The sequence below is a fragment of the Lates calcarifer genome, linkage group LG6, assembly GCF_001640805.2.
Source record: "Lates calcarifer isolate ASB-BC8 linkage group LG6, TLL_Latcal_v3, whole genome shotgun sequence".
NCBI lineage: Eukaryota > Metazoa > Chordata > Actinopteri > Centropomidae > Lates > Lates calcarifer.
The window spans coordinates 16,679,416-16,690,249 of record NC_066838.1 but is presented as its reverse complement, the minus strand read 5'-3'; the positions used below and the strand labels follow the sequence as shown (position 1 = coordinate 16,690,249).

Here is a 10,834-nt window from a genome sequence, read left to right as displayed (position 1 = left end):
ACAGTTCACATGGGGGCCTCGTCTGACCCGTGATTAATCCTTTTACTGTGGCAGTGATTTATGTTCCCACTCCTCCTCTGCTGAGTGAGCAAAAGGCTACTTAATGGTTTTTAAAACTGGCCAGGTGGAGTGGTCTGTGCCCTAAAAGGCTCTTGAAGAGTCCATCCAGAAGCTGATTGTGTTATTTATCTTTTGACCTTTCCAGTGAAAGTTGAGCGAGCACATATGCACTTTTTCATACTGATATGCTTTGTAGCTGTATACTGAATATTAACACTTGGGCGCCGGCCAGAAAAATTACTGTCTTCAGCTGTTTATGCCTCTGAGAAACTCCACCGAAGCAGCTGCTGGAGGGCGTCTCGACAGTAGCTGATGAGAGAGGACAGAGTGTTTCTCATTCAGTTTCGGCTGTCAGACGGCCGAGATCCAGATGATCAAAGCCACAGGCAGATAATGATAAACAAGCTGGATGGAGAGGATCAGCGTTTGGGTGTTTTGGAGAGTAATGACGAAAGACAAGCTTTCAGAAATGAATTGCGGATCTCCTAACGTCACAGAGAGAAAGAAAAGAGACACTTAACAGTAAACAGTACCCAATTAACTGCACCATCCAACCATCTGCTCCGCGGATTCATTCTCTGTCAGGGTGGAGAAGGCCACTGTTCACTGAATCTGTTTATCATACATGTGCCTTGTTATTAACAGGTGAGATGCTTCATGTCTTTCAGTAATTGGATCCCAGTGTGTGTGTGTGTGTGTGTGTGTGTGAGCAAAAGACTAAAGAGTACTGTGTGTGTCTCTTGATAGGCAGCAGTTTTGCATTCACAAAGTTAGAGTCATGACTCATAGACCCTGGAGTGCAAGTCTGAGACTCATGGTCAAAGGATATGTAGATAAACACGCACTATTTAAGATAATAATTGATGAATAAACAAATGCATTTATGGATGGATTAAAAGAGGGGGGTGGGGGGGTAAGATAGGGAAATAGGAAGAAACAGCAGCAGGAAGGAAAAACAAAAGAAAGAGTGAGAAACAAATACAATCCATCCACAAGAGCTGTGCAGCAATTCTTGGCTGTTGCCAGAAAAGGATATCTGGGAGCACTTTTGGGATTTGAAAAGAAGGCCACTGAGGTGAATCACTTTTGCACCACTTAAATCAAGGCAGCCTTGTTTCTCTGTGTGTGTGCATGTTTGTGAATGTGTAAACAGAGAAATAAAAACACATGGGGGGGAAAGAGTGATGTTGTAGTGTCTTGTAGAACAGTTTATTTCTAATTTCTGTGCCCAAGAGGGTATGGACGCCTGCATTAGTTCAATTTTCCCCAGGCTCTGTAAACAGCACAGGTTAATACAAGACAATTTTTTATCCCTCAGTGTCTGAATTTAGTGACAACTGCAAAAACTAAAGAAAGAACCCTGTTACATTTATTTTGGGATGGCCCAATGCTAGATTTATTTTCGGTCTGATATTTCCACTGTAAATAAACAAAGCATCCTTCCCCACACAGAGTCTTGGCTATTTGTGGATGCATGCAGGACACTTTATCACTTCCCTCTCATATGAAATCAGCTCTGAGGACGGGAGCACTGCCAGCTAAAACAAACAACAACAACAAAAAAAAAAAGATTCTTAGAGACTGAAAAACAGAAAAGCAACTGTTCCATCTTGTTTCCAAAGATGGTAACAAGATAAATAAGGGTTGACTTTTGGTATTGCATTGAGTTGAGCAGACATTTAGACACAACTGGGTTGTGGCATTTTTTTTTCTTTATTCTCTTTATTATGCCTTGTAAGGGTACTTTGTTGCTTCAATGTTACCTCTGTGTTAAATGTGTCCTTGTGTTTCAGTGAACGAACCTTACTATATATTAAAAAATCTATAATAAAACATTAGTAATTAATAAAAAAACAAATCATTACATCAACAAATCAGGACCAGTGCTTCATCTCAATTAGTTTATTCTAAAAAGACAGCTTTCATAATGTCCCATTCCATACCTTCATATATGTAAAGCAAATAAATATTTTTCATCTTTCTTCTTTTTTTTTTTTTTTGCATTTCAAACAGTTCATCCATCATCTGACAAAGTAAACCAAAAGTGTCTATATTTACAGTACATCAGGTAATCAAAAAAACAAAAACAAAAAACTAAACAAAACAATAATAATACAGTGTGTTTTATCCCTTTTAACAGTCAGTTACTTACATTACCCAAAGATTCCTTGTCAAAGGACAGATGGAGGGATGTTGGAAGGGGAAGTTTTGCTTGTTGGAAGTTTATGTATGTATGCATGTATTTATTTATGTGACTTAAACATCATCATCATACAGTAGCTGTCTGCTGCTGTCTAGAGTGACATCAAAGGTGCTCAACTCAGTCATGCTGGGAAACTTGATTTCTGAGCATTTTAAAGTGTCACAGTCACAGTGTCACATCGGAGATGGATACCAGGCAGAATACAACAGAGGCTTGTCCCTTGTCTTCATCTGTGCGTGAGAAATGGCATACGGCGTACAGTATAGCACACACAAAGGACAGAAGCTATGAGGCTGGCAAATGCTACCACTGTAACAGGAAGAGACGTACGTTTCCCTCGGCAAACACTGACACTGTGCATCCCAACTCTGTAAAAAAAAAAAAACTGAAATATTTATCCCAGACAGTCCTGTTCCTTTTCACCTACTAGGAATAAAATTATTGCTTCATCAAGCATAGACAGCCATTGATTATCACATTAACTCAGTGTTCTCTGGATCCATTTCATTAATAAAAGACTATGGTACTGTTACAGAATACACAGGTTAAATTGTATGTTATTCTACAACGCTCTGTTTATATATATATTTCTAAATTTCTCACTGGCACACTGCAGATCGGTCACAATACAAAAAAACTGATTGTGGGAATGACATTCAGCTTTAAGTGTTACTGTTGATCCTCCAAACCTACACTTCCAAAACTAAAGTCCTGAGAAGAAAATGCACTGTGACCTGCGGCTGAGGACTTGATCACATCGACATCACTCAGATGCATTTAAGCCCGGCTCTGATTTCCTTCTGAAACAGGTTCGGGTGTTGCAGTTTCAAAGGGAGATGGAGATCAATTTTAGATCCAGCAGCCAAATGGTGGCACTGCTGCATGTAAATCTGGGTTTACACCATAATTCAAGCAACATGTTTCCAGCATCACTGGGTTCAGAGATGTAGGTGATTTAAAACCATATCAAAGCATTACTCATGTAAATTACCTTAACCAAAAACACAGAGGAAAAACTGAATCCTGTTTGTGCACATGTGAAGCTTGTGTCAAAAATAAACCTGTGTTCTGATGAAATTGCCCAATCAGCCCGGGTCCGAATGAGGTGGGAAACCAAAAGGAGATTTGCCGTGATCAAGCGTATAGCGGTGACCGGCCTACATCATCACTAGGTTTGTGAATCTTACATCTTATCACTATGTTACAGTGGGTACCCCTGCCTTGAGCGGGGGCTTTGTCTCTGCGTTAGTGTCTGTAAACCACATTGGCTATGTTGAATGAGAATCCTCCAGACTGGTTGGCATGTTGTCTATAGGCTTGTCCTCTCCCCTTTCACTCATTGATTCTCCGCTCACATATCTGAAGACAGCAGCTCTTCCATGGCTCCTAGAGACGTATTGTGACAGGGGATGAGGGAAAGGGCTGCCAAACGGATCCAGGGATGAGCTAAGAGAAGTTTCCAAAGGAGGCTGCGGAGAGAAGGGGAGAGAAGGCGAGAGGGGGGGGGTACATAATTAGGATTCACATGGGTAGAAAAAGGAGAGCTTAAAGTGCAGCAACAGTTTGCTCTCACATCATGCCTCCTTACAAACATGGTGCACGATTAAAAATACATTCCCCTCTACTGGTCTATCCCTGTTAATGCATCACAGAGTTGTTTGTCCTCTGAGCCGAGCCTCTGTTGCCTTGAAAACACCGTAAGAGCCTTTCCAAAGCTCAAGCACTGGGCTCATAACCCTGCCGAATCTGTATGAGACACCTTACTCCCCCAGACTCTACTGAATTATCGACTAACCAGAGCGACTGACCCCTCTTCATGTAACACTCTGCACTCAAACACAGAGCAACAACCTATAACAACCAATAATTCAGTATGAAACTAACTGACTGAATAAGTTAGAGAATAATGGCAGTGCATGAAAATGACAGCAGGGTCCATGAATGCAGGTGGTGAAAAAGACATTAAAATAATGATATACAGTACAAGCTGTGATTAATAAAGCAAGAGAAAAACTATTTTCATAATAATAGTGTTTAATAATAAAAAGTCTAATATTCATGACAGGCATGCAGCTACATTTTTTCTTTTTCTTTTGTATATATTACAAATTATGATATTAAGACAACATGTAATGACAAGCCTTTTTTTTCAATGTCCTTCTTTCTCTCTCTCTTGAAACAACAGATGTGACCAGGTGGTTTCCCTGACAACTAGCCAGTTCATGCCATCCTGAAATGACACCAAGTGTCAGCGGGAAGGCAGACACTTCCTCTCTCAGACTTGTTGGCATTTCAGCTCTAAAGCCTTTCTCCTCTGATAGCCAAGGTAGGCGCGCCACCTGTCTCTAGACACAGACAGATGTAACGTGGCACTGGAGTGAGCCCCAACCAGGAAATGATAGAGAAGAGACAGAAGGATGGTGAGGCATTGGTATGACTATAGGCCTGTGCAGACACAGAGAGAACCACCTCTCTGATAGAAATCATTTTAAATGAGCTCCCTATGGAGTCCTCAGAGCTTAGGTGCAGCAGAGGAGCAGAGGAGAGGCAACCAGGCAAAATTTGTGCTGAAGAGAAATGACATGTTCTGCCTTTTGCTCTGTCTGTCACGCGCAGAGTTTCATTCATATTCTAATTCAGAGCCACAGTTCAGCTGGCAGGCACCACATGGAGCCAAGAGTAAAGCTTTTCAAGGATGGGCAACATCACAGGAGAGTTTCAGAGCTGCAGGGCTACCAAGACAGTCTTCCAGAGCAACCAAAGTGTTGCTGGCAAAACATGTTGTAGTGGCGGGTTGGGGTTGGCAGTGTGTGTGTTAAGGGTCGTTTTGAGGTCACCTGCAACATCGTATGTTTTTAGCTAATTACCTCTGATAGTCTAAAACATGGCAGATGGCTACACAATGGCAGAGACAGACTTTGATGAAATTTGAGAAGGAAGGAGGTGCTGACGGTTTTTATATAGAGATATACCAACAACCAGGCAGAGAGGCAGAGAAGAAGGAGGGCAGATCCCCCACTGGGCTCTGATCTGAATCCTCTCTCCCAAGGCTTTCCAGATGCTACAACAACCCCTGCACAGCTCACACTACCCTGCGAGAGCTGTGGCTCTGGGCTGTGGAAGGCTTCAGCCTTACCTTTCACTGACTGACTGCTATAACACTAGTTCACTGAAAACACATGAAATACTGTAAAAGAAGTGTCTAAAAAACACAGGATTGATGTACAAAAAAACCAATAGAGGCAATAGTTTTCCCAACCATGAAAGGGTTGAGACATAAACAACAGACTGTGAAATAATGCAATGTGTTAGCATAGCAGTAAAGTTTGAAGCACTGGATGGGCCTGTATATACTGTACATTTGCATTTAACTTTGAAGATCTGATTTAAATTTCCACACTACATGAATTTTAACTACTTCAACTGTTGGTGACTTTAAAATTAGATTTTTTTAGATCCATGACCTAAAACTTTGCTCAAAGTCTAAAGTGAAACTACAACAACAAAGTTCTGAGCCTCCAAAGTTTTAAGTGGAAAAAAACCCAGAGAGCTACACAGAGCTGTACAGAACTATAATTTAGGGTGGTAATTCTGTATGGGTTTGTCATTACAAGTGACCCTTTTCACACATACAATTATTCATGTGATCCATTGTGCAAGAAAAACTGTGATTATAGCCGTTTTAAAGCATTGGTAAGCACAGAGATAGTCTTCAAATAACCACATTTTTTATGGACTCCACGAAACAAAAGAAATATCAAACTCTTTCGGTCACAGACACATGCTTTTTTTTCCCTTTGTTATTGTGTGGAGAACGACATTTTCAACAATAATTTGCTACCGAAGTAATGTGATTCCATGTTGAGTGTGAAATGTTATTATGGTGCTTTGAGCAAGTGAGCCTGCCACAGACAGATTAGTGTGGTACAGAAAGTAGGGCCCAACAGCCAGGGAATAAAAGAGCTATCAGACCGCACTTTCTTCCACTATCCATGTCCCTTCATTAACCTCTTTGCCAGACTCATTTCTTTATCTCTGTGATCTGTCGATTTCATCCCCTCTATTTTTCTATATCTGTTAAACATCTCACCTCCAGTCGCACTTCTCTATCCTCCACTTTATTGTGCGCTTTTCTCTCCTCTCCATATTTAAATTTTACCCCACAGGTGTTTCTGTGCTTTTCTCTATCATTAGTCCTTTATATTCTCCATCACAACTCTGTATTTTATGTTATTTTTCAAAAGGATTTGGAGACCGAGAGACAACTTATTGCTTGTGAAGGTTTAAGAAATCACATGGGAGAGCATTTTACAGTGGTGATGTGAATAATGTGAGAGCCTTGTAAGGGTTGTGTTAAATTGTGCTATCACGGCTCAGATGAGAGACAATCTCACATCACATTCAAGCTTATTTGTATTTTCATACTCTTTTCAAAAGTTATTGTGAGATCAATATTTAATTTTTGGCAAATCCATCAGAGATGAATCAGACCTGACAGGCGGTACGACATAAGGCTCCACTAAATCACACCAGAATTGTAAATGCTCTGCGAGAATCGTTCGGTCAGTGTACGTGTGTGGAGAAACTGTGAGCAAAGACGAGCATGAGAGCAAATTCTGAATGTGCATTAGCTACTGTGTGACAAGTCTGGCTCTTTATTTCTCACCTCCGGCCCCCATCTTTCCATTTCACCACCATCGTGCCTCTTTCTACACACACACACACACACATCACCTCCCACTTGCCAGTCAAAACATCAGCATCTTTCTTTTTTTTTTTTTTCTATCAAAGCCCACAGAGTGTAAAAGTCTACAGCCATGCTAGTGGTTCTGTGAGGCTGTACTCAAGCAAAGCAGCGCTTTGAGTAAAGTACAAACATCAGAATTGCAACATGTGCAGAGGGACAATGTTCACATGCTGATGTTTTATATGTATAATGTTTAGTATCTTAGTTTAGTGTGTTAGCATACTGATGGATGACAATCCATCCAATAGTTGTTGAGATACAGTATTTTACTTGAACCGCAAAGATTAACCTCATGGTGATGCTACATGAAATGTAAGCAGATCACATAATGTTCATCCTTTCTACACCATGGATATTTTTTTACAAAAATCTGTTGAGATATTTCACAAAAAAACAAAAATGTCTTGTGTAAAAGTCAGGATATCACCAAAGTCAGTAGGCTCTGAGGACCGTCTGTCCAAAGTTCACGGTGATCCATTAAATTCTTGTTGCATATAGTTCAGTCAGGACCAAAGTTTTGGCCCAACCTTTGCTATTAATGTATTTGTGACTTGCCAAAGACATAAAATCAACAGCATATCCTCATTAAGTTAATAGAAAATGTAAACTGGTCAAAATTGTGTTTCCAGCTAAATGTATTTGCTTTTGCAGCTTAGTTAAACAGAATTTCCAAGAGACAGGGTTGTGAAAATATTGTCATGTAGACCTTCATCACCTCTGCCCTTATCACCACCTCATCACACTTCTCATTTCACTGAAACAGCCCATTATCGCTCCTTCAGACGCAGGGATGTTCCAACTTTATCATCTCTGAATACCCTTCAACCCTGTGAACCTCAGGTGTTTTATGAGGCCACCAAATAGCTTAAAATCAGAGCCTGCTGAACTGGCAAATTACATTTGCATTGCTCTATCAATAGCGAGCGTCCAACAGCAATTTAATTCTTTCTCTTTAACATTCAATTTCATCCGTTCTCTCTGTTTAATTCAGTTTAATTCAATTCAACATGCTTGAGTGGCATGAATGTCATCAAATACACTTTTCCCACCATGTGTCTAAGAGGAAAGAGGTAAAATGATAAGAGAGGAAATCATAAATTGGCACGCATAATAAAGTGAGTTTGGGTGCCCTGGTGAGCCACCGCTTTGAGGTACATGCCAAGTGACTGTGACGACCCTGTTTTGAGTCTGGCCAGGGAGCTTTTTGTAAAATGTCATCATCATTTCTCCTCCCCCTTATTTTTCCTGCCACTCTCTTGTGATTCATATTCAGCAAGCAAAAAAAAAAAAAAAAACATAAATATTTAAAAAAGTCAATTCAAATGAATTTTCAAAAAGATTTTCAGTTTTCCACCTCAAAGGAAATGAAAGGGCTGCAGCTTTGGTGTGGTTGGGGTTGAATTAGAATTAAAGATTTTCTTTTTTAACATTTGTTATAATTGGATATCAGCCCAGTTTAATCTAAAGTTCTTAGTGTATGTGACTGCTCCTCTTGCTCTTTCATTGCAGTTGGATAATCATATGGTTCACAGTTCAGGAATCCCATTGAAAATGCTTTGCTTAAACTATTTCACGTGCTCTTGCACTATTCTGTGACTTGAGCTGAATTGGTAATGTTTTTATTTACATTTTTAGTCTGTATAGATTGACCCTCTTTCTGTCTCCCTCCCTTTCTCACACACACTTTTCATTTAGAGGAGCTCTCACAAAATCTGTGGCTCCATACATAGCTGATGTTGTGTCTACAAAAACACTCTCAGGTCCCAAAGGTGGGACTGTGGAGAGTTGATAATGGGCATAAAAACCAGAGTTATTTATATTGGTTTTTTTTTTATCAAGCACTTCACCTCAAAACAGTCTGTAGTGAGTAGAAATAAGCACAAAGAAAAACACTAATGACATCAGAAGCATGAATGATCAGAAATTGTGTGTGAGCTTGTAAAATTGCAAAGATTACTTCATTTACTTGTTTGAATGTAACTGGTGACTGTAAGAGCCCCTGCACCATCAGTTCATGATGATCAGCTGATGACAAAAACAACTTAATTGCTTTGCTGGAGCTAACACATTATTCTGTTTTGGTCCAAAGCATTTATGTCAAGGGAGACTGGACCATTTAGAGAAAATGGTTATGCAGTTATTCTTATTTCTGCAGTAAAGGCTGTGTTCTTCAGGATGCTCTGTGAAGAAGAAGAAGAGCACGGTAAAACATCCAACACTTTTTTTGCCCCTTGTTTGAGCACTGACTTACTAGGGAGCACATTGGAAACAACTAAAGCAACAAGCAGGCTGAAATTCCCCTTAAATGCAGCAGGTCTTCTCTTATTCAGAGCTTGAGCTCAGCCAAGATGCTGCTGTTGAATATAGGTCATGATCTTGAAGATTATGTTGCCCAAAGGAAAACCTGAGTGAAATAGCCGGAGGGTGTTAAGTGCATTTGGCTCAGAAAACAAAATCATGAAAACTGAAAAACTAAGGCACTCGTCACCTGTCATAACATTAAATATACATTTATTGATACCAGTGAAGAGTTCCGATCCAATCCTATGTAGCATTTATCGAGGTAGCAACAGCAAACATTTTGTTGCAGGAAGGAAGACAATGAAAGTCTCTAGGGAATATCTGAGACCCAGTTCTATCTATCTCTTCAACAGAGAAATGAAACTGCGTGGTCATTACACTTTGATGACAAGAAGCCATCAATGATCACAGAAAACAACCTCCCACAACCACCACCAAAACAGCCAAAACAGGCTGGCAAGAGAAGCAAGCCACATCAACTGCTGAATGCAGGTCAGCAGAGACTTACTGAGGCAGTTTATTGATGGCTGGATAATAAAAGTGTTTACTGAAGCCATCATTCAGAGGCAGGGCAGCAAATCAAGAGCTCCCGTCAATAAAACCACACACAGCCACAAACAATTGCACTTGGATGTCCAACTCCACGAATGTCACAGCAGGCATGTGTGGCCTCTTCCAATTTAGCCAAACCCAGCTGCTCTCCCCCTGCTTGTTGGTTTATTCCCCTCTCTCATATGAACACACAGAGGAAAATGGTTGCTTACAGAAATGCACAGAAACATGGCTACATACACAAATCATCTTGCCACTTACTTCTGCTTAGGAGCTGCAGGTTGCGCACCTCTTCTCTGACCTGCAGCTGGAGGACCTGTTGGAGGACCTCCTGCCTCAGCGTCTCCTGGACGATTCCCATCCTCTCTAGCTTCTCCCCGTTCAAACGCAGCAATGCCCGTCCTGCCGGGAGGAGACGTGAGTGGGTTAAGTTCCACTAATTTAGAGAAATAGCCCTCTTTGAGCGGCATTAATATTTCCATAAGAGCTGAGTAATTTGATTTAGCCTGTGAATATGAATCATTTAAGTCAACCAGATGGTAAAATAACTGCTAACACTTTACTTTAAGTCCCCATATTTCAGATTTATAACCACTCTACAGACATCCGGAAGAAGATTTATACCACATTATACTGTAGCGGTAAAAATATATTTGTCAACGGTAACCTCTCCTATACCAGCATATTCATTATAACTACAACTGTGCATTACTATATTACATTACTAAATCCATATGTCTCATTACAACTGCATTATAGTGTGTACAAAGCTTTCATTAAATGTCCACATATTGCTTATAAATGCTAAATGGAGGGACTTGTTACCAAATAATTCACTGAAAGTTAATTTATCCATGGACAGTACAGTGTGTAGAGCACACTGTGTTGAATTACACCTCCTGGTGTCCTTGAAAAATTATGTGTTATCAACAGATTTCTCCATAAAATACTAATTCTGTCTGTCAGGGCTA

The 10,834-nt window shown here is 40.3% G+C and overlaps 1 protein-coding gene across 2 annotated transcripts in view; it reads right to left on the bottom strand.

The window, feature by feature from the left end:
* Positions 1–1,754: 1,754 nt before the first annotated feature.
* Positions 1,755–10,834, bottom strand: part of samd10b (sterile alpha motif domain containing 10b) — a 46,406-nt gene continuing 37,326 nt past the window's right edge. For both annotated transcript variants that reach the window (XM_018686064.2, XM_018686063.2), the window contains 2 exons: positions 10,125–10,265; positions 1,755–3,732 (listed from right to left, as the gene is read on the bottom strand). In XM_018686064.2, the coding sequence (XP_018541580.1) occupies positions 3,710–3,732; positions 10,125–10,265 (164 nt within the window). In that variant the 3' untranslated portion in view covers positions 1,755–3,709. The remainder of the gene's footprint in view (positions 3,733–10,124; positions 10,266–10,834) is intronic.